Below are 21,529 nucleotides of genomic sequence, written 5' to 3' on the forward strand. Positions count from 1 at the left end.
ATTTTCTCATCTGAGATCAGCTGACTCAACCTAAACCAAGGGACTGAACAGGCACCCATGTATACATATGGTTAAGTGTTCTGTACGTCTCAGTATTACATAATACCTTACCTCTCCTGTTCTTGATCTCCGCCCAGTGAGCAGAGGTGGTGGCAAACATTGTGTATGTTGTGGCCTTTCAGGTACCTAGTCTTGAGTAAGCCCCTGGGAACTGTACAGAGCAGTTGTACAGTTTATAAATACTGTATTTACTAACCAAATTAATTCCAAAAGAATAAATATGCATTCCTTTATTTATATATGCCTTCAATCATTTTGGTATTTGACAATGCAGCTCATGCTTATCTTTTCCCTTTAAACAGGGCACAGAAATAAAAATATTGTACTATTGGATATCCTTGGTAGTCACTAGATTATCATTATGATAATGGGCACTAGTCATTTAAGTTAGTGTTTTGTATACTGCCTGCTTGTATCCTTTGTAGTCACTAGATTTTCATAATGACAATGTGAATTAGTTACTTTAGTGTTTTGTAAACCAGCTGCTTGTAAAATGTCTGTTATTCTAGTTCAAGTCATTAACCCAAAGTCTTTAATGGCGGATGCCAGAAAATAGACAAGTAGTACTGGAGTGATGGGTTCCTGTATCAACTTGGGGAAAAGTACCAATTATTCAAAAAAAACTATATCTGATAGTACCATCACAAAGCTGAGAATGTTCTGATTTGTTTACCTCCTTTTCCTTTCCCTCCTGAAGCTGCTGAGGTCCAGTTCCACAGGTACCAGTAGCCCAAAGTGGCCACTGTTCTTGTGGAAACCTACATGGTGCAAGTTGGCAGGCTATTCCCAAATGAGTGGGCATCACAACAGAGTCCAATTCTTCAAATGCATGAGCCAGTGGGAGTCACTAAATTCTAACAAGGTGTGGGAAGCCTGGGCTGATTTCCACCCCCACCACGCCCTACCCCCCCTTCAAACCCCTTAGTTGGCCAAGGCCAACTGTAGCATATAAAAAACTGTTCTGGCTAAGATGAGAAATTACCAGACGCTAAACTTAAGACCTCCAGCCATAGTTTTACACCAAGTTGGTGCTTTTACTCATTAGGCCATAAGGAAAGACCCGATTGCATTTTTTTTTAAGTTACATGTTAACTTTAAATTTCTCCGCCAGTAACAGTAAAGCTAAAATAGAAGGAAACAAAAAGCAAATGATACATGGCACTCCCCAATGCCCATTATAAAGTAAGTACTTCCTTTGCTGGATCCAGCCAGATTATAAAACAAATGAAAACTGAGGTTTTATATACCATTTGTATATTTCCTAGAAATCATCTACTGGATTAGAATGTGGAGGTAAAGGAGACAGGATTAAGGTTAAAACTGGAGCATGAAGTTGTCCTTTTAAAAGGAGCTGCGCAAGATGCGATTATTAATTAAAAAACATTTGATCCAGTTGTGATCCATCATCCTTTCTAAACTTGTTCTCTTGCCATCGTCTTCGCAGCTGTATTATATCTCTACCAAACCATTCATGTAGCCTGGTAAAGTTGAACGTCCCCGCTGCTGTGTTGTTATCTTGGGTGAGCACCAGACCACCAATCACGGATGTTACCCCTCCTGTTCCTGGTCTCCTCCGAGGGGGAAGAGGTGGTGGCAAGCGTTGCGTATGTAGGGGTCTTTCAGGTGCCTGGTCTGAGAAACATCTTGAGCTATCACTATTATCATTAACAGCATGTGCTTTGCAATTAAATTCAGTATCAATAGTTTGATCTGGTGTAGCATTCCAGGGGACATAGCCATTCTCCTTAACAGGAGTCCTATGAGATACAGAGGAATTATGAGAGATTACTGATGTACTATGAGGACTGATTGCGTGCTTTCGCAGTAGTGGTTTTCTCTGGCTTTTGTGACCGCTGGATCTATTTTGCTGCATATCTTCCAATTGCTTTTCAAGCTCCTTCACAACAATTCTCATATAGTCAAAGCTTGCACGAGATAAAGCTTTAACCCAGGACTCCATTTCTCCCTGGCTCTCAGCAGCCATTTTATATGTCCGTGATTTAACACTGTCAAACTTGATTGCAAAGGCATAATCCTCTGAAGATTCACACAGCTCCACAGTACATCCCTCAAGTATGATTACTCCAATTGGGTCTCTACTGTCCTTTTCTTCAAAGTAAAAAAACAGATTACCCTTCAAAACAAACCAGCGCTTGTGATAAGCAGTGTTTCGCTCTCCCTTCTTATGCAAGTATCCAGTCTTGTCAGTAGGAGAGTCACAGGTGGCATAGTATGCCACGCTTCGTTCATTTAACTTCATGCTTTAATTTCTACAATCAAAAAAAAAATCAAAGGACATCTGAAACAAAGGATACAGTAATTCTGACATAATAGTTACAGAATCACCATGAAATGCAAAGCTCAGCCTTAACTGACATGCAGATTTGGTTACATTTCAGTGGCAAGATTTGCCTATCAGGCACCAGTAACAATGCAAACAAATAGAGCACTCCCATCTCATGCAGGAGGAAATAAATCCTCCTTGTAATTGATGTGTTGTGTTAAATATGCTGGGAAATAGCTTAAAAGAACATACCAGGGTACAGATAGTATGGAGGTACCCAGGCAATATCTACACAAAAGGATGCACATGCAGATATACTCAGTAAATTCTAACTACTTTGTAATCTATGAATGGCATGAAATATGAAAGGTGGAACTGTTTATGTCAAAGTGTCACATGGAGGCTTAAGGGCTCTAGATATTACTCAAATCCTTAAAAAGAGTGAGATGTAGCTTTAATTTAAAGAATGGAAAATAGCGGGGTCACAACTACTGTCAATTGTAATGTTCCCAAATTGGAAAAGAGGAAATGCTTCTAAGCTTGAAATTACTATTGACAATATTGGTAGTAAAACATTTCATGGTTACATTCATGATCTTTATTTTCAATGGGGAGCAGTGGTTGCAGGGAAATGGGTTAGAAATTGTGATTGGGGAATTCCTTAATGTGTTCTTAACATTCTGTCCACTATTTTAATGTGGGTATTAGGCCATTTATCTTAATGTGTTAAGTGTTGCAAGTCATTGTTACAAGGATATTTTCTATACTTTAATAATGCAATTTTCAACATTATATATTGTTGTGGCATATCAACAGGAGTTATATTAGGGCAGTGAATTTAAAAGGGGGAAGAGATGCAAAATCAGAGGTTTTGATACAGTAAATAAGGAGAAACTGTTTCCAGTCTCACACACAGGTCAGTAATCAGATTCCACAGATTTAAGGAGATTGGCAAAAGAACCAGAAGCTACTGGGCACCACACTCTAGGAATTAGGGAGGGGGTAGAAAATATTCACAAGTTGGTTCCAAAGATGAGGAACTTTAGTTACATAGATAGATTGGAGAATTTGGGAATGCTTTCCTTGGAGAAGAGAAGATTGAGAAGAGATTTGATAAGAGATATTCAAAATCATGAAGGGTCTGGACAGAGTAGATAAGGAGAAAATGTTCCCATTGGTTGAAGGATCGAGAACGAGAGGTTTAAGGTAATTGGCAAAAGCAATGGCGATATGAAAAAAAACTTCTCACAGTGAGTGATTAGGATCTGGAACACATTGCCTGAGCGTGTGGTGGAGACAGGTTTAATCGAAGCATTCAAGAAGGAAATGGATTACTAACTGAAAAAGGAAGAATGTGTAGGGTTACGAGAAGGCAGGGGAGTGACACTAGGTGAATTGCTCCTTCAGAGAGCTGGCACAGACATGATGGCCAATGGCCTCCTTTTGTGCTGTAACTATTCTATGATTTCCATGAGGAAACTTTTTTTTTTAATGTGCAGAGTTGTTGTAATCTGGAATGCACTCCTGAAAGAGTGGTGAATTCAACAGTAACAATGAAAAAAGAAATGGATAAATACTTGAAGGGAAAGAAATTACAGAACTGCGAGGAAAGAGCAGGGTTTGAAATTAATAATCATTGATACTAACTCTGTCAATAATGAAAACAAATTTTATTAAGATGACAGCTGTTCTGTGGATTTAGCCCAAGGGTATAAAATTGGGAGAAGAAGAAACAATTTTGTCACTCTTTGGTTCTGTACCTATTTTTAAATGGAAATCAAACTCCTTGCCTTGCTTCAGTTATTTCTCACTTTGATCTTCATTCAGCTTCAATAGCTCCAGACTCCAGACCCTCTCTGGGGGGGGGGGGGGGGCAGTAAATGCTGTTTCTTAGTGATAGATCCTGAATACTGTCAATCCTGAACATGTCCCAAAATAACCATGGCCCAGGCTCCCTACCAACATCAAAGAGGTGAGAGAGATACTGGTTTCAGTGCAGGGCAAGGACACAGTTTGACAAAGGAGGGCTTGCAAGAAAATGGAATGATATGTTCAGCCTTGTGTGTAAAACCCTTATTTTGTAAGTACCACTAGAGATTCCTCTGAATATCCAAGAAATTATAGTCAACATATCTTTTGACATTTAAAGCTTGTTTGAAGAGATATAGAACATCGTAACACAGAAAGAGGACATTTGACCCATCACTTCTTTGTTGAAACAATCCATAACTAATTCCACTGACCTGCACTCTCCCCATAACCAATGTTTCTTCCTTTGCCTCAAATATTTATCTAATTTTCCCTTAAAAGATGATATGGTTGCTACCTCAATCGTTCTGTGGGACTCCATCAACTACCTGTGTGAAGAAATCCCTTCCAACCTCTCTCTCGTCATTCTGTTAGTGATTATTTTAAATTTAATGGAGCTCCTTGTCACAACTCCCCAAACAGGGTTTTTATCCAGTCTACTAAACACTTCATAATATTAAAACTTCAATTAAATTTCCTCTTACTCATCCCTAGTCAAGTAGAAAAACCCTTTGTACATCACACTAAAGAGTAACAAGAGTATTTCTCTGAAACAAAAATAGAGAATGTTGGAAACATTCAGTTGCCCAGCCAACCTGCAAAAAGATTGGACAAGTTTCAAGTATTTATGCTATCAGAACCCGAAGATATTACATTATGAACAATAATTAAAAAGGAACAAGGGGACAAATATCTTACAGTTCTGTTGAGGCATTCAGAACTCAAACATTAACTTGTTAGTGACCTGCCTGCCTAGCTGATTGTTTCCAGAACTTCTGGGTTTTGCTTCAAGTTTTCAACATTTAATGTTATCTTTGTGAACTGTGTCCCAGCATAAACTGAGGCCCATCCGCCCTCAAGTAGGTGTAAAAGATCCCATGGCATTGTTTCAAAGAAGAGCAACAGAATTAACATTTATCCCTCAACATCACAAAACCGTTTATCTGGGTCGTTATCATATTTCTGTTTCACCACCACCAATGTGCCGGTGTTGAGGAAAAGAATAGCTGAGGACCAGGATCTCAAACCCGAGACTAAGGTCATGGTTTACTGGGCAGCAGTGATCGCCGTGTTCCTATATACTTTGGAGACTTGGACAACCTGCAGCGGATGCCTCAAAAGTACTGGAGAAGTGCCATCGGCGGTGCCTTTGTAAGATCTTCCAAATCCTGTGGCAAGAAAGATGATCCAAAAGCAGCTTCCTTTCCCAAGCTAACAAGCCCAGTATTGAGGCCCTAATCACTCAAAACCAGCTCGCGGGATGGGACATGCTGTTCGTATGCCCGACACCTGACTCCCAAAACAACTATTCTCTTCGGAATTCGTAGCAGGAGACGCTCAGGACCGTGGCAACGCTTTACGAATGTCCTCAAAGCATCCCTAAAGAGATCAGGCATCCGCACCCACACAAGGGTGTCCCGAGCTTGTGACCAATCAAAACGGAGAAGGTGGTTTATTCAGGAAGGCACCGAACATACCGAGAGGCTTTGTCGGGAGCATGCAGAGGCAAAGTCCGAGGCATCAGAGAGCGCACAAACCTCCAAACGCCTCATCCGCCTGAACCTTCAAGCCCCACCTGTCCTGCAACGTGGCGGATGAGGCGTGTGCAGATCACACACACGCCGGCATCCAAGATGGCCGGATAAGTCCCATCGAACCCGAGGGAAGCGAGTCATCCGCAATCCCCGAGGGGGCTGCCTAAGAAGAAGAAGCTTGCCAGGCGCAAAACTGGCTGCCATTATTTCCTGCAAGCGTTGACGCTCCGAAAAGTATTTCACTGGCTGTGGAGCGCTCAGGGGTGTGCCCCTCACCCCCCCCACCCCAAGTCGCGAAAAGGTGCCACAGAAGCCAAAGTTTTTCTTTCCTATTAAATTAAACCCTGATCAGCAGATGTGAAGTGCCCCAGGCCAGAATCGTGGCTTGTGCATGTATTACTCGAAAACAAAATGTACTTTTGCAGAGTGGCCATGAGAGGCCGTTCAGCAGCAGCGGTGGGAGCCCCTCGCCTTCACACAGAGCCTGATCCAGATGTTTCACTCGAACACACAATAAAAAACCTTCCATCCCCAAGGACAGGGGCTGGGAGTCGGCGCGCATGCGCGTTGCCGGGTGGCTGGGGGGGGGGCGCGAGACCAACCGGGCGAAAGGAAAACGGTTTTTGTTTTGAAAAAGACCCGGCGGCCGGAGGGTTAACCGCCCAAACCTGCAGCAGACGTTAAACCGCCGGCATTTCTTCCGAAATGTGGAATATCTGTTTAAAGTGGTCTTAATAATCGCCCACACGGACGGTTCGAGGTTTTTTTTTTCCCCCCTTTAGTTTACCAAGGCCTCGGTTCCGGGACAATAAAGAATTAAAAAAAACAGGTAAAAAAAAAGTCGTCGAGAGAGAGAGAGAAAAACAAAAAGAGTTTCACCGTCGGCTCTTATCAAACTGCCACTCTAATAGTCTGTAAGGAATATATATATGAGAGAGAGAGAGAGAGAGAGTGCGTGTGTCTTTTTTTTTACTCACTGCCTCGACTCTCTCAGGCCCCCGCTCGCCCTCATCATGTTTTTTTTTCTCTCCCCTTTTTCCTTTGACGTTTAAGGATAGTCCACACCAAAAAAACGCGTGACGTCACGGCCCAGCCAGGATGGCTCTTGTTCATTCAGCAGTTTCTGTGCCAAGTCATGTTCTTTCCTGGGGAAGCCTCTCTCATGTGTGTTCACAAATGGTATTATTATACCCAACCTCAATCTTCTGTTTTAAATAGTGTTCCCCCTACACCCCCCCCCCCCAATCCAGAAGACCTGACTAATCCGGAAATTAGTTCAAATGTAGCTAGGGAGATTTCAATTCAATTAATAAATCTGGAATAAAATGCTACTCTCCTTAATAATGACCACCAGGATTGTTGGAAACCCCACCCCCCCCCCTCCCCAATCTGGCTCACTTACAGAGCGATCACCTCTGGATTATTGCAGGAAATAATGGCAGCCAGTTTTGCGCCTGGCAAGCTTCTTCTTAGGCAGCCCCTCGGGATTGTGGATGACTTGCTTCCCTCAAGTTCAATGGACTTATCCGCCCACTCGTGGTGGGTGTTGAAGGTCTGAGAGTTTGGCCGGGGATGGATTTTGGGGGGTGGGGGGGTGGATGTGGGTGCTGGAGATCCAGGACGTGCATGTCCTGAGATGGCCTGACCTGGGACAAAAGGACAAATTATGGGACAGTGCCGGAAAATCCGGGATAAGTTGGTCACCCTGCTCAATTAATGTCCTTCAGGGAGGAAATCTGCCATCCTTACCCGGTCTGGCCTACACGCGACTCCAGATCCAAAGCAATATGATGAACTCTTCACTGCCCTCTGAATGGGCCTAGCAAGCCACTCAGTTGTATCAAACCAGCACACAAAGTATTTTGGCTGTGCCTACACATGGACTAAAGCAGTTCAAGAAGCCTGCTCACCACCACCTTCTCAAGGCCCATTAGAGATAGGCAACAAATGTTGGCCTTGCCAGTGATGCTCACACCCCAAGAGCAAATTAAAAAAATGCCATATTTCTCATTGTAATCTCCATCAATCCTACTATACCCCCCACAAATTGCATTCCTTTGGCATCCTTTGCTTCCACCATTGGCAGTTATGCCTTTGGCAGTCTGTTTTCTGGTCTGAAACTTCTTTAGGGTTGCCAACTCCATTAGGTATTCCTGGAGATTTTTCAAAATTCATTTACAGCATGTGGGTGTTGCTGGCTAGGCCAGCATTTATTGCCCATCACCAATTGCCTTTGAGAAGGTGGTGGTGAGCTGCCTTCTTGAACCGTACAGGCCACATGGTGTAGATACACCCACAGTGCTGTTAGGGAGGGAGTTCCAGGATTTTGACCCAGCGACAGTGAAGGAACGGCGATATATTTCCAAGTCAGGATGATGAGTGGCTTGGAGGGGAACTTCCAGGCAGTGTTCCCAAGTATTTGCTGCCACTTGTCAGCTGAAGCCTGGATATTGTCTAGGTCTTGCTGCATTTGGACATGGCCTCCCTGCCAGTGAAACAGCCCTTTATGCCATCTCCATTTTTTAACTAACAAATAAACTAAAGTGGTCAAAGAAATGAACACAAAACAGTTTTCAATGCCCTGATGATTTTTCTCCTGAGTTACTCGCAACAGTGAGAGGGAGAATTAGTCTTTTAAATCCTGGAGTTTCGGCCACCCTAAATTCCCTCCTAAACCTCGGCTTTTCCACCTCCTTCTTTCCCCTCTTAAGATCCTCCCTCCAAATTTGCCTCTTTGACCAAACTTTTGGTCACCGATCAAATATTTCCTTTAGATCAAAATTTTAAAAAAATATTATATCTCAGGACTTTTTGTATTTAACACCTTTAAGTTACAAACACAATGTTCTACACTGCTGAAATTGATTTGAGGCTATTCTTTTAAAAAATACTTTACAAGGTCAGCTGTTGGTATGATGACATCAGACATGCAGCGGGATTATTTTCCTTCTCCTATCCCATTAGAGTTCATTGTCTTTACCATGTACAGTAATGTGTTGCTGAACTGACCCTGTCAGAATTTTATACATTTCAATGAGATCCCCTCTCATTCTTCTAAACTCCAGTGAACACAGGCCTAGTCAGCCCAATCTCTCCTCATATGACAATCCTGCCATCCCAGGAATCAGTCTGGTGAACCTTTGCTGCACTCCCTTTATGGCAAGTAATGGAATTACAGCGCGGAGTCAATTGCAGGAAGCCGACTGCCCCCGCCCAAAGAGGGAAAAATTCTGGCCCAGGTGTGGTCTCACCAAGGCCCTTGACTAGACTAAGACTAGACCCATCCTTGAGCAAGGAGTGAAAGTTGAATTAGGTACTAAACTAGTCTTGGGTTAACTCCTGCTGTTGAAGTTAGGATTTTTTATTTTTTTCAATTAAAATTATACCTCCTCCATTGAAAAATGTTGAAATTAGTGTTTATGCACAATAACACACCTAAAGTGCTCAAACACTTGTCACCTTATTCAAATGGAAAAGCCTTGGGTCCTATTGATGAGGCTACTTTCTGCCTATGGAATGCTAATAAAAAATACATTTTGGCACAACTAGAACAAAAGCTAAAAACACTGACCCCTGAAAAAACAGAAACACAAAAACCATTAGTGATTATCGTATAAAACACTAAGCTTTCTTGGCCATAAGTTTGTGACCTGAGAGAAACTGATGAGAACATAAAAAGGTGGCATACAGACATAAAACACTTACCTTTAAAAACTCAGAACTATTATAAATCATAACAGAGGAAGAAGGGATGATAAGTGAGTCACAGACATTTGAGAGCTCTACATCTATGCCAGAGGTACCACTTTAAGAAGTGAAGTGTCAGAATAACCACAGCAAGGTGCGATAGCTTTAGGAAATTGCCTTTAATTAGAACTATTTCCTGCCTTTTATCTTTACTGGCTGAGAAACATTCACGATTAAAGGCAATTAAGGTAAACAATTTCTTAAAGCTATATCACCTTACCCTGATTAATCTGACATTTTTATTTCACTGCTTCAAGTTGTACTCTGTCACGCATATAGAGCTGTCAAACGTCTATAGCACACATTTCGTTCCTCTTTCATTCTGTAGTAAAGTGCATGAGACTTTGACCCACTGCACTCTCCAGAACAGTAACTCCTCGTGTCATAGACATTCTACAGCCCTCTGATTAAACTGTGATTTCAAGGCCTCAGCTGTACCTCCTGCTTTCCTTCTGGCATCTCCCAAATCAGTGGCATTTAACCTCTGTTGTTTTCCCTTCCGGTTTGGATTGACTCAACCTTTTAATTTCCTGATGCTGTGTCTTTCAATTATCAGCACATTTAGCCACCTTCTGAGATTTATTTTGTATCACATACAGCAGAGGTTGCAAGGGGGCACACATGATTAAAATGTTTTGGGGTAAGATGGAATTTTGATTAAACATCATGTCTGACTCAATCACTTACTCTTCTAAAAAGATTTTCATGCTTTCTTTCACGCATAACCATTTGTTGCACAACAGTATCCGTCACACCCTCATTGCAAGATCTGGGCTTGATTCCACTGTTGCAGCCCTTTCATTCATGGTTCCAGTTTCGCTCTAGATTGGTAAAAGGAAATCCTGAAGATGTTCATTAGTGAGCAGAAGTAGGACTTCTCCACATACATTTGCGAAAATGCTTGTCCCCATTTGCCAAATAATGACTACATGTGCCAGCCAGGCAGGTCACCGCAAACTTCCAAACTCCACTAAATCACTGAAAGCAAGCATGCAGGTGCAGCAAGCAGTTAAGAAGGCAAATTGTATGTTGGCTTTCATTGCTAGAGGACTTGAGTACAGGAGCAAGGATGTCTCACTGCAGCTGTACAGGGCCTTGGTGAGACCACACCTGGGCCAGAATTTTTCCCTCGTTGGGCGGGGGCGGCCGGCTTCCTGCAATTGACTCCACGCTGTAATTTCATTACTGTAGCAAAGGTTCACCAGACTGATTCCTGGGATGGCAGGATTGACGTATGAGGAGAGATTGGGCTGACTAGGCCTGTGTTCACTGGAGTTTAGAAGAATGAGAGGGGATCTCATTGAAATGTATAAAATTCTGACAGGGTTGGACAGACCTTATGCAGGGGTGATGTTTCCTCTGACTGGGGGGCATCTAGAACAAGGGGTCACAGTCTCAGGATACGGGGTGGACCATTTAGGACTGAGATGAGGAGAAACGTCTTCACTCAGAAGGTGGTGAACCTATGGAATTCTCTACCACAGAAGGCAGTGCAGACCAAGTCACTGAATATATTTAAGAAGGAAATAGCTAGATTTTGGACTCTAAAGGTGTCAAGGGGTTTGGGGAGAGCGCGGGAGTACGGCATTGAGGTAGAGGATCAGCATTGAATAGCGGAGCAAGCTTGAGGGGCCGAATGACCTACTCCTGCTCCTATTTTCTACGTTTCCCCTGATGATACTTTTAGAATGCTGGCTCACCCACCACATTGAACTTGCTGTTCAGTTGGAGATCAATCACTTCCATTTGAATCTCTAGTGTGGCACTTTCAAAGTTAACAGTGAAAGGTGCTACAAAATTCATGCCTGCTGATGCCCCTCCTGTGCATTATCCTGCATAAGTATGAAGTGTCAAGCAGATGAGCACAAACTCATATATCTGGGGCATGCTTGCTTCATGCAACTGAAAATCTGGTGCTTACTTGCCACAGACTGCCCAGGCCTACCACCTGACCCCTGTCATTTGTGTCGCTGGCAGGAAGCCAATCAGAATGTGTTTAACATGCTTACTTGCGCCATCTGAATACTGGTACAATTCAGCTCACCCAGCCTACTCACTTCCAAAGTTACACTAGGTCCTATGTGAACCAGATAAGCAGGATCTCCTGTTATAGGGAGATAATTACCTTGTGGGAGGCATGTCATAAACTCCCTGAAATGACAAGCACCTGCACAACTGGCTATTCGGGGCCCAGGATTTCCAAATACAAAAACTCGCATTTATATAGCACTTTTAACATAGCAAAATGTCCCAAAGCAATTCACAACAGCATTATCAATCAAACTTTGATGCTGAGCCTCAGAAGGCAATATCAGGAAAAATAACCAAAGGTTTGGTCAAAGAGTTTAAGGAGCATCTTAAAGAAGGAGAGAGGGGTAGAAAGACAGAGAGGTTTAGGGAGGGAATTCCAGATCTTAGGGTCAAAGTAGCTGAAAGCACAACAGGCAATAGGAGAGTGATTAAAATCAGTGATGTGAGAGACGCTAAGTTCTCGAAGGCTTGGAGGGCTGGAGAAGGTTACAGAAATATGGAGGGGGTAAAGCCATGGAAAATTTTTAAAACAAGGATGTGAATTTTAAAATTGAGGTGTTGCCAGACTGGAAGCCTATGTAGGTCAGCAAGGATAGGGTGATGGGTGAATGGAATATGGTGCGAGGTCTTGAGCTCTGCCAGTCTGACATGGAAGTCTTGGAAAAGACTGCCAAACACACATGCCACATACCTCACCCTTGGAGTGCATAAGCCACAATTAACAGACCTTTGTAATTCCCTTTGAATGGCAGCACATGTGGGGAAATGTGATTGTTGGCCACTAGACAGCTAGCTTTTAAATTTAAAAAATTTACTTTCATCAGCTCTATGTGGTGAACAGCTCTGCCACAGTCTGAAAAGTCCCTGCAGCCTCTTGTTAAGAAAATTCATGTGATTTGTGAAATTAAATAAAAATGCAAAGTCATGACTTAAATGTCACCAACACTGTATGTGCTTCCCCTTTTACATCAATACCTATAGTGCACTAAAAATCCAGACACTCTCTTCTGATTTGGTTTCCTCTGCTCTCCTGAAACCTCTTCTTCCACCTGATTATGTCCACCATCTGCTTTATCTCTGCCACCAACACTGTTAGAGCATATGTGCCTAATGATGGATCTTTTCAACATTTAGTAGTAACGTTTGCAGCGTGCCACGAATGGGCCAAGGTTCATAACTCTTTTTGTTTTGCATATTCTGGAATTTGCATTTCTGCTCAAGTCTTAGAAACCTATTTTTCCATTATTTATGTTCATAATTTATCTCAATGTATGTTAGGAAATATGTTGCTTTTATTGCCTGATCTGGACTGTTTGTAGCCTCTCTTGTAGGTTGACTCACTGCTCCAGGCTAGATGGCCATATTCCCGGATTGGACAGATGTAGGCTTTGTATAGTCTGAGGGAAGTCCATGCAGTGGGCCTATGACGTGCAGCCTATTTAGTGTCTATCTCATCTGGACTTGCAGCTGTGGAGTGGAATGCAATCACTTCTCCTCAGTGAAGGAAGAAAAATTGAGGGGTTGAATATGTACATCTTCCCATAGAGTACTTGCAAATTATCCCAACCTGGCTGATGTACTGGCAGTGATGTTGTCAATGTGCTTTCTCCAAGCCATACTCCTCCTGGAAAGTTATGCCCAGGAAATCTGCTGTGCATTGGTTTCCACAGCATCTCATTCCTCACTTCCTGTTCTGTGTGTTTGCTTCTTTTTGAGAGAACAGCTCTTTTTGAGGTTTAACAGAATCCTGATTGGTTTGAGTTAAAGAACTCACTACCATCAAGTTGATGTCAAAAGCAGTATGTGATAACTGACTCCATCAGCTTTATCAGACAGCTTAACAAGTTGATAGGCTGGTAATTGCTGAAGTCACTAAATACTGTTTTCGCTTGATTTGTGGACCATTGTCATCACAGTTGATTTCCAGCATCTTGGGAAGTAGCCCAGCACTCATGACTTAGTGAAGACCGGAGCTTAATGAAGACTCATTGCCTTGCTCGGTGCTGGGCTAACCAGAAGATTAATGCTGTCCCTTCCCAAGCATTTTCTCACATATTTCTAAGTCTCAACCCGAGCCCAACAGCAGGAAGCACTCTTTGGTGCATCATCTTTTCCATTACTTGCAGGGACTGTGCTCAAAAGTTGGAACAATTCTGCTTGTGTGTGAATGTAATTATCCACTTCCTTTCCCCAGCTATTGCCAAATACTTGTGATTTGGTTCGGTACCAATAGTGTAAAGCTGTTCTTTGAGAACTGTGCTTTTTCTGAATCTTTCATCACTTTAGCCCAGAGAATGCAGTGTTGATATGTTTTTGCACTGGTTCATTCCTCTAGCTCTGCAGATCTGACTAAAGAGTTGTTTTGGATCTTGGTCTCATTCAAGCTTTCCGCAAAAAATGTCCTGTTTCTTTTTAGTGTCAGCTTTGAGAATTTGTTGCAGCAATCTGCTGCCTTGCCCTTTCTCTCTCTACTTACATAGTTTATTTCTTTTCAAACACATTTCCAATTTCCTTTCCAATTATATTATAGTATCTGTCTCTAATCGTATGTGATAATGACCTCTGAGAAAAGTGAATTCCTCCTCAAGTTATTTTTAATTTTGATTATTCCCCTTTATAACGGATTTGCCAGCCAGTGGAAATAATGAGCGATATCTTGTGAAATTAGTCCCTACCAGAACTGCAGGATCCTTTTCAGTTTTCAGGTGGTGAACTGGATTTACTAATTTGTGCACCTTGCCATTGCTCTTTCCCACAGCAATGTGATTATCATTCTGCCTCTGGGTTTCCTGACCAAGCAGGGAGAGTGGGACGGATGACACACTGAACCAAGCAAGGAAGGATCTCTATCTAAAGGGAGCCTAGCAGGTCTCACAATGGCAGCAATGATTGTAGCATACAATCCAGTGCCAAGGAGCAAAAAACCTGCAGAATGGATGGAAGATGTGGAAAGGCTGTCCCCTAATGCACGGGCTTGTCCTGGAGGTGATGGTTGATGCAGTTAGCCATTCTGAAAAAATAGCCATTTACTCCTCTTTGTCTTCCGTCCTTTAGCTATTGCAAAATCCACAATGTCACAGTCCTTTTAATATCAGGTACCTTAAGCTTATATTTTAGAGCCATGTGTGTATTACAAATGCATACCGACTGTCACTAATTAGCTGGTGCCTTTCTAAATGTTCATTAATTTCATCTTGACCCTACAAGTTTACCCATAGCCAAGACTAGCAGCTTTGAATCTCCTGGGAAGTACAATTTTTCTTCCTTCACTGAGGAGAAGAGTTTGCATTCCACTCCACAGCTGAAAATCCAGCTGAGATAGAAACTAAATAGACTGCTAATCATAGGCCCACTGCATGGTAAAGGTCATTCCACCTATCTCAGTTGAGTGAGATTTGCCAGTTCTCATCAAGCATGAAAAAAGAAAAGCTGCAAAAGATGTGTTTATCTTCCTTAAAGTCACAAGGATTTCACACTTCCTTCTGGTAAGTTGCAGAATAGCATCGACGGTAATTACATTAAAGTCTTAAATCCAGCTCAGCCCAACTCTTTGAGTAAAAATAGAATAGACAGTGGAAAACTGCACTGTCTAGAAAAATATATCAATAGGTGTATATCAGAAGTGTTATTTATCTTCCATTCTGCCTCTGAATTGAAAGAATTTGCTTGTGGGATGCAACTTATCTTCTGGTATGTATTCCTGCAAAATTGTGAAGCTTATTTGAAAGCCTTATTTTCTTGGTAATTTTGTATTTAATTTTCAAGGAATATTTTAAATATAAACTTCTGTCTTTTGTGGTACAGTGAGAACTCCTATTTTAGAAAGTAACTTTAATGTTGTGGAGTAAATTTTATTCAGTTTGGGTTTCAGCAAGATTTCATGTAATGGTACATTTTGTCATAGCATATCTAGAGATGTATTTGATCTTTTTGTACTTCTGCACTAGCATGTTTCAAGACATGACATGGTCCTAAAATAGTGGGATACAGTGGTGGAAAAATTGAAATTACAGATATAAAATCACAACTTGCATTTATATAGCACGTTTAATGTAGTAAAATGTACAAAGGCACTTCACAGGAGCTCAACCAGACAAAAATTGACACCAAGACAAAGAAGGAGATATTGGGACAGGTGACTAAAAGCTTGATCAAAGAGCTAAGTTTTTAAGAAGCATCTTAAGGGAGTATAGAGCATTGGACAGGTTTAGGGAGGAAATACCAGATCTTAGGGCCTAGCCAACTGAGGCATGATAGCCAGTGGCGAAGCAAAGGAAGTGGGGGATGTATAAGAGGACAGAGCTTGAGGAATGCAAAGTTCTCAAAGGATTTTAGGGCTTGAGAAGATTACATAGATAGAAGTGAAGTCTTGGAGGGAGTTGAAAACAAAGATGATTTTTGAAAAAGTGTGTTACTGGATCCAATGTGTATCAGTGAGCACAAGAGATGATGGATGAACTTGCTGCATTAGAATACAGGCAGCTCAGGATCAAATAGAATGCCGAGGTTGCAAACAGTCTGGTTCAGCCTGATACTGGCCAAGAAGTGAGGTGACTACTGATGGAGTGTGGTGCAGGAGCAGAAGTTAATGGCTTCAGTCTACCCAAAATTTAATTGGAGGAAATTTTGGCTCAGATGTCAGTCAAGCAATCAAGCACAGGCAGTGGAAAGGTCGAAAGATCTATTGGAATGGCAGAACATTATATCATCACTGAAACTGCAAATGATGATAGCAAGGGGCAGCTTGTAGAAAAAGAAAATTGTAGGAAGTGAGAGGGTATTTGGAGAGAAATTTTGAGAGGGAACATAGGGAGATCTGTATAAAAGGAATTGGGGTGAATTTGATTCTAGTTGTATATACTACAATGTTGATAAATATATACAGTAAATAAGCCTATCTCTAATGTGAGATAAAGTGATTATGGAGACTATTATTAAATTCCCAATTCCTTTGCTTCTTTCTGTAAAAATACCATAGAGATGAGATCCTAGAGAAATAAAGAATGCACTTTATAAGAACTTTCCAACAATTCTGCAGCCAATCTTTCAATGTTTCACTAAACAGAATCTTGAAAGTAGCTGGACAACAATAGGTTGTGTCATGGTTAATATTCTTATCACATGAAAAGGTGAAAGTCCTCATCATTAATCAAAGAGAAACAAACTGTCAGCACTCTGACCCCTGAGTCAGAAGGTTGTGGGTTCAAGCTGCACTCCGGACACCTGAGCACAGGAATGTATGCTGATGCTTCAGTGTAGTTCTGAATGAGTAGTCTTTTGGATGAGTTATTACTCTAAGGTCTTGTATGCTCTCTCAGGTTGGCATAAAATATCTCATGGCATCATTTCAAAGAACAGTAGGGTAGTTATTCCCAGTGACCTGGCCAATATTTATCCGTCAATCAACATCACTAAAACAGATGTATGGTCATTATCACATTGCTGATTTTTGGAGCAAGCTGTGCACAAATTGCCTGCCACATTTTCCTACATTACAACAGAGACCGCACTTCTAAAAGCACTTCATTGGCTGTAAAGAATTTTGGGTTGTCCTGAGGTTGTGAAAGCACTATATAAATACAAGTCTTTCTTTTCTTTTTTAGACTCCTAACTGTCTAGCCTTTGGCCCTCTGTTCCACAAGGTACTTCTTTAGCTACTGCTCTGTTCAGTTGCATGTACCTTTGTTGCCCTTGTTCCCGGTTAAGCCCTTATTCTTTCTAACCTTGACTGCTACCCTCAGTATGCTCCCCATCTTTGCTCTATTAAGTCAAAGGCAAACACTCCGGACTCAGATCTTTCTCTAGTTTCTCTCCTATCTGCCTTCATGCCCGTACCCAGCTCAACTTGTCCATGGGAGCCATTTCCTGCTCTCATGACTCCATTCTAACTAAACTGATAATCGCCCAATTTCCTTCTTGGCCCCCAGTGCTTATTGGTATTGTTAGTGGTTTTCTCTCCTCAGGTGCTGTTTCCGTGCCCCCTTCTGTCACCAGCACTCTTGTCTTCAAAAAAAATCCCTCTGTCCATGCAAACAACCACCCATAGCCAGCCTCCAAAGTCCTTGAATGTTTTATGACTTCAAAATTCTTCTTTTGGACTCTCCAATCGGGTTTCCATTCCTCCCACAGGACTGAAACAGCCTTAATAAAAGTAACAAATGATATCCCCTGTGTATGTGATCGTGATGCACGATCCTACCCCATCCTTGTTGACCTATATGCAACCTTTGACCACCTCTAATACCTCTCTTCCATTTTTCAGCTGGCAGCAACTGCCCTCATCTGGTTCCACTGTTACCTTTCATGATGCAGCAGGAGAACCTCCACCAATGACTTCCCACCTCTGCAACATTGCCTGTGGAGTTTCCCAAGGATCTATCCATTTCTCACACTGCCACTCAGCAACATCATTTGAAGACACAATCAAACTCCACGCATATGCTGATGACACTCTGGGCTACCTCAATGCCACCTTTTTCGCCCCTCCACCGAGTGTTGTCAGACTGCTTGTCCGGACTTGGATGAAACTCCCCCTTCATCGTCACTCCCTGCCCCTCATCCTCCCTCCCTCTCTCGCCTCCCCTCACCTTCCCCCTCAACTCACCCTCCCTCTCACTTCACCACCCCCTCACCTTCTCCTCACTGTTATTGTTCCCATCCTCCCTCCCTCTCCCCTTCTTTTGACATTCCTTTCTATCCAGTCCATCCCTCCCTCTCCACACAAATCTCTCTCCTCTCTCCTTCTCCCCATCCCTCCCACGTCCCTTTGACCTTCCATCTCTCTCCTTCCCTCCCATTCCCCTCCATCCTCTCCTCACCTCCCCTTTCACCTTCCCTTCCTTCCATTTCCCTTTCTTCTCACCAAATCCCTTTCTTCCTACAAACTTCTGGCGTCCCCTCTCCCTAACCCTGTCTTCCCTGTCATAACCTGCCACCGCCTTCTCCCCTGTCCATTTCTCAGTTGCACCTGTTTCCCTCCCTCTCCCTCCTCCTTCTTCCTTCCCATATTACTGACCCAGCTGATCCCCTCCATCCGTCTCCTCCATTTTTTCTCTCTCCATTAACTCCCCCCTCCCCCACCCCTGCTCCCCTCCCATTCCCCTCCCCCCATTCTCCCCCTCCCCTCTCCTCCCCCATTCCCCTCCCCTCCCATCCGCCCATTCCCCTCCCCTCCCAATCCTCTCCCCTCCCTCCATTCCCCTCCCTCCATTCCTGTTCCTGTCCCTCCCCTCCCCTCCCCTCCCTCCATTCCCCTCCCTCCATTCTCTCTCTCCCCTCCCCCTTCCTCCCTCCCACCCCTCTCCCTCCCTCCCTCCCCTCTTCCCCCTCCCCCTCCTTCCCTCCCCCTCCCCCTATTCCACCCCTCACCCCCATTCCCCCTCCCCTCCACTCCCCCATTCCTCTCCCCTCTCAATGCCCCCATTCCCTCCCCTCCCCCTCCCAATTCCCTCCCCCTCCCCTCCCAATTCCCTCCCCCTCCCCTCCCAATTCCCTCCCCCTCCCCTCCCCTCCCAATTCCCTCCCCCTCCCCTCCCAATTCCCTCCCCCTCCCCTTCCCTCCCAATTCCCTCCCCCTCCCCAATTCCCTCCCCCTCCCCTCCCAATTCCCTCCCCCTCCCCTCCCAATTCCCTCCCCCTCCCCTCCCAATTCCCTCCCCCTCCCCTCCCCTCCCAATTCCCTCCCCCTCCCCTCCCAATTCTCTCCCCTCCCAATTCCCTCCCCTTCCCTTCCCCTCCCAATTCCCTCCCCCTCCCTCCCAATTCCCTCCCCCTCCCCTCCCAATTCCCTCCCCCTCCCCTCCCAATTCCCTCCCCCTCCCCTCCCAATTCCCTCCCCCTCCCCTCCCAATTCCCTCCCCCTCCCCTCCCAATTCCCTCCCCCTCCCCTCCCCCTCCCAATTCCCTCCCCCTCCCTCCCAATTCCCTCCCCCTCCCCTCCCAATTCCCTCCCCCTCCCCTCCCAATTCCCTCCCCCTCCCCTCCCAATTCCCTCCCCCTCCCCCTCCCCTCCCAATTCCCTCCCCCCCTCCCAATTCCCTCATTCCCCTCCTGTCCCAATTCCCTCATTCCCCCTGTCCCAAATCCCTCCCCTCCCTCCCACTCCCTTCCCCTCCCTCCATTCCCTCCCCTCCCCTCACCCCATTCCCTCCCCTCCCCCACTCCCACATTCCCTCCCTCCCCCACTCCCACATTCCCCCTCCCCCACATTCCCCTTCCCCCTCCCCCACATTCCCCCTTCCCCCTCCCCCACATTCCCCCTCCCCCCTTCCCCCCTCCCCCCACATTCCCCCTCCCCCCTTCCCCCCTCCCCCACATTCCCCCTCCCCCCTCCCCCACATTCCCCCCTTCCCCCCTCCCCCACATTCCCCCTTCCCCCCTCCCCCACATTCCCCCTTCCCCCTTCCCCCACATTCCCCCTTCCCCCTCCCCCACATTCCCCCTTCCCCCTCCCCCACATTCCCCCTTCCCCCCTCCCCCACATTCCCCCTTCCCCCCCCCCCCCCCCACATTCCCCCTTCCCCCCTCCCCCACATTCCCCTTCCCCCTCCCCCACATTCCCCCTTCCCCCCTCCCCCACATTCCCCCTTCCCCCCTCCCCCACATTCCCCCTTCCCCCCTCCCCCACATTCCCCCTTCCCCCCTCCCCCACATTCCCCCCTCCCCCACATTCCCCCTTCCCCCCTCCCCCACATTCCCCCTTCCCCCTCCCCCACATTCCCCCTTCCCCCTCCCCCACATTCCCCCTTCCCCCTCCCCCACATTCCCCTTCCCCCTCCCCCACATTCCCCCCTTCCCCCTCCCCCACATTCTCCCCTTCCCCCACAATCCCCCTTCCCCCCTCCCCCACATTCCCCATTCCCCCTCCCCCACATTCCCCCTCCCCCACATTCCCCATTCCCCCCTCCCCCACATTCCCCATTCCCCCCTCCCCCACATTCCCCATTCCCCCCTCCCCCACATTCCCCATTCCCCCCTCCCCCACATTCCCCATTCCCCCCTCCCCCACATTCCCCATTCCCCCCTCCCCACATTCCCCATTCCCCCCCCCCCTCCCTTCATTCCCTCTTCTCCCTCCCCCATTCCCTCTTCTCCCTCCCCCATTCCCTCTTCTCCCTCCCCCATTCCCTCTTCTCCCTCCCCCATTCCCTCTTCTCCCTCCCTTCATTCCCTCTTCTCCCTCCCCATTCCCTCTTCTCCCTCCCCATTCCCTCTTCTCCCTCCCCCATTCCCTCTTCTCCCTCCCCCATTCCCTCTTCTCCCTCCCCCATTCCCTCTTCTCCCTCCCCCATTCCCTCTTCTCCCTCCCCCATTCCCTCTTCTCCTTCCCCCATTCCCTCTTCTCCCTCCCCCATTCCCTCTTCTCCCTCCCCCCATTCCCTCTTCTCCCTCCCCCCATTCCCTCTTCTCCTCCCCCCATTCCCTCTTCTCCCTCCTCCTTTCCCCCTTCCCCACTCCTCCCCCTCCCTAATTATACCATTTATATTATATAAACGGCATAAAATAATTTTATAAATACGCCCTTCCAATCTTATAACATGTTTGAAGAGCTTATGCATATTTATTTTCCGTTAGAAAATAAAATTCTTGCACGTGTCAATTAAAGTACAGTTTACAGCAGAGGAGGCCCTTCGGCCCATCGCGTCTGTTCAGGACTGTAAATAATGTATGTGTGATGCTGCCCCGCTTATCACGTTTGCCCATATATATATATATATATGGATATGAACTGTCAAATCCGTGAACACTTTAAGAAGTTGTCTATGCTACTTACTGCCTCCCGAAGTGCAACTTTAAGAAATGAGAGGTTTTATTTTGGAAAGCTGGGCTAGAAGTTACAAACTTC

General features: G+C 45.1%; 1 protein-coding gene across 3 annotated transcripts; it reads right to left on the bottom strand.

The window, feature by feature from the left end:
* Nucleotides 1-275: 275 nt before the first annotated feature.
* On the bottom strand, nucleotides 276-21,520 carry LOC144687744 (sesquipedalian-1-like). Of its 3 annotated transcripts, XM_078554215.1 has the most exons (3): nucleotides 6,885-6,952; nucleotides 4,671-4,740; nucleotides 276-2,330 (listed from the first exon to the last, which is right to left on the bottom strand). In XM_078554215.1, exon 3 carries the CDS (start codon nucleotides 2,318-2,320, stop codon nucleotides 1,430-1,432), a length of 891 nt encoding a protein of 296 aa, XP_078410341.1. In that variant the 5' UTR covers nucleotides 2,321-2,330; nucleotides 4,671-4,740; nucleotides 6,885-6,952; the 3' UTR covers nucleotides 276-1,429. The 3 variants fall into 3 exon arrangements, with proteins under 3 accessions (XP_078410341.1, XP_078410342.1, XP_078410340.1); XM_078554216.1 differs by lacking the exons at nucleotides 4,671-4,740; nucleotides 6,885-6,952 and adding an exon at nucleotides 21,458-21,520; XM_078554214.1 differs by lacking the exon at nucleotides 4,671-4,740.
* Between the last annotated feature and the right edge of the window lie 9 nt (nucleotides 21,521-21,529).

The sequence above is a fragment of the Cetorhinus maximus genome, chromosome 12, assembly GCF_964194155.1.
Source record: "Cetorhinus maximus chromosome 12, sCetMax3.hap1.1, whole genome shotgun sequence".
NCBI classification, from domain to species: Eukaryota; Metazoa; Chordata; class Chondrichthyes; order Lamniformes; family Cetorhinidae; genus Cetorhinus; species Cetorhinus maximus.

Excerpts from the sequence above, each read along its gene's own strand:
- LOC144687744 (XM_078554216.1), bottom strand. The coding sequence starts at position 2,320 with ATGAAGTTAAATGAACGAAGCGTGGCATACTATGCCACCTGTGACTCT.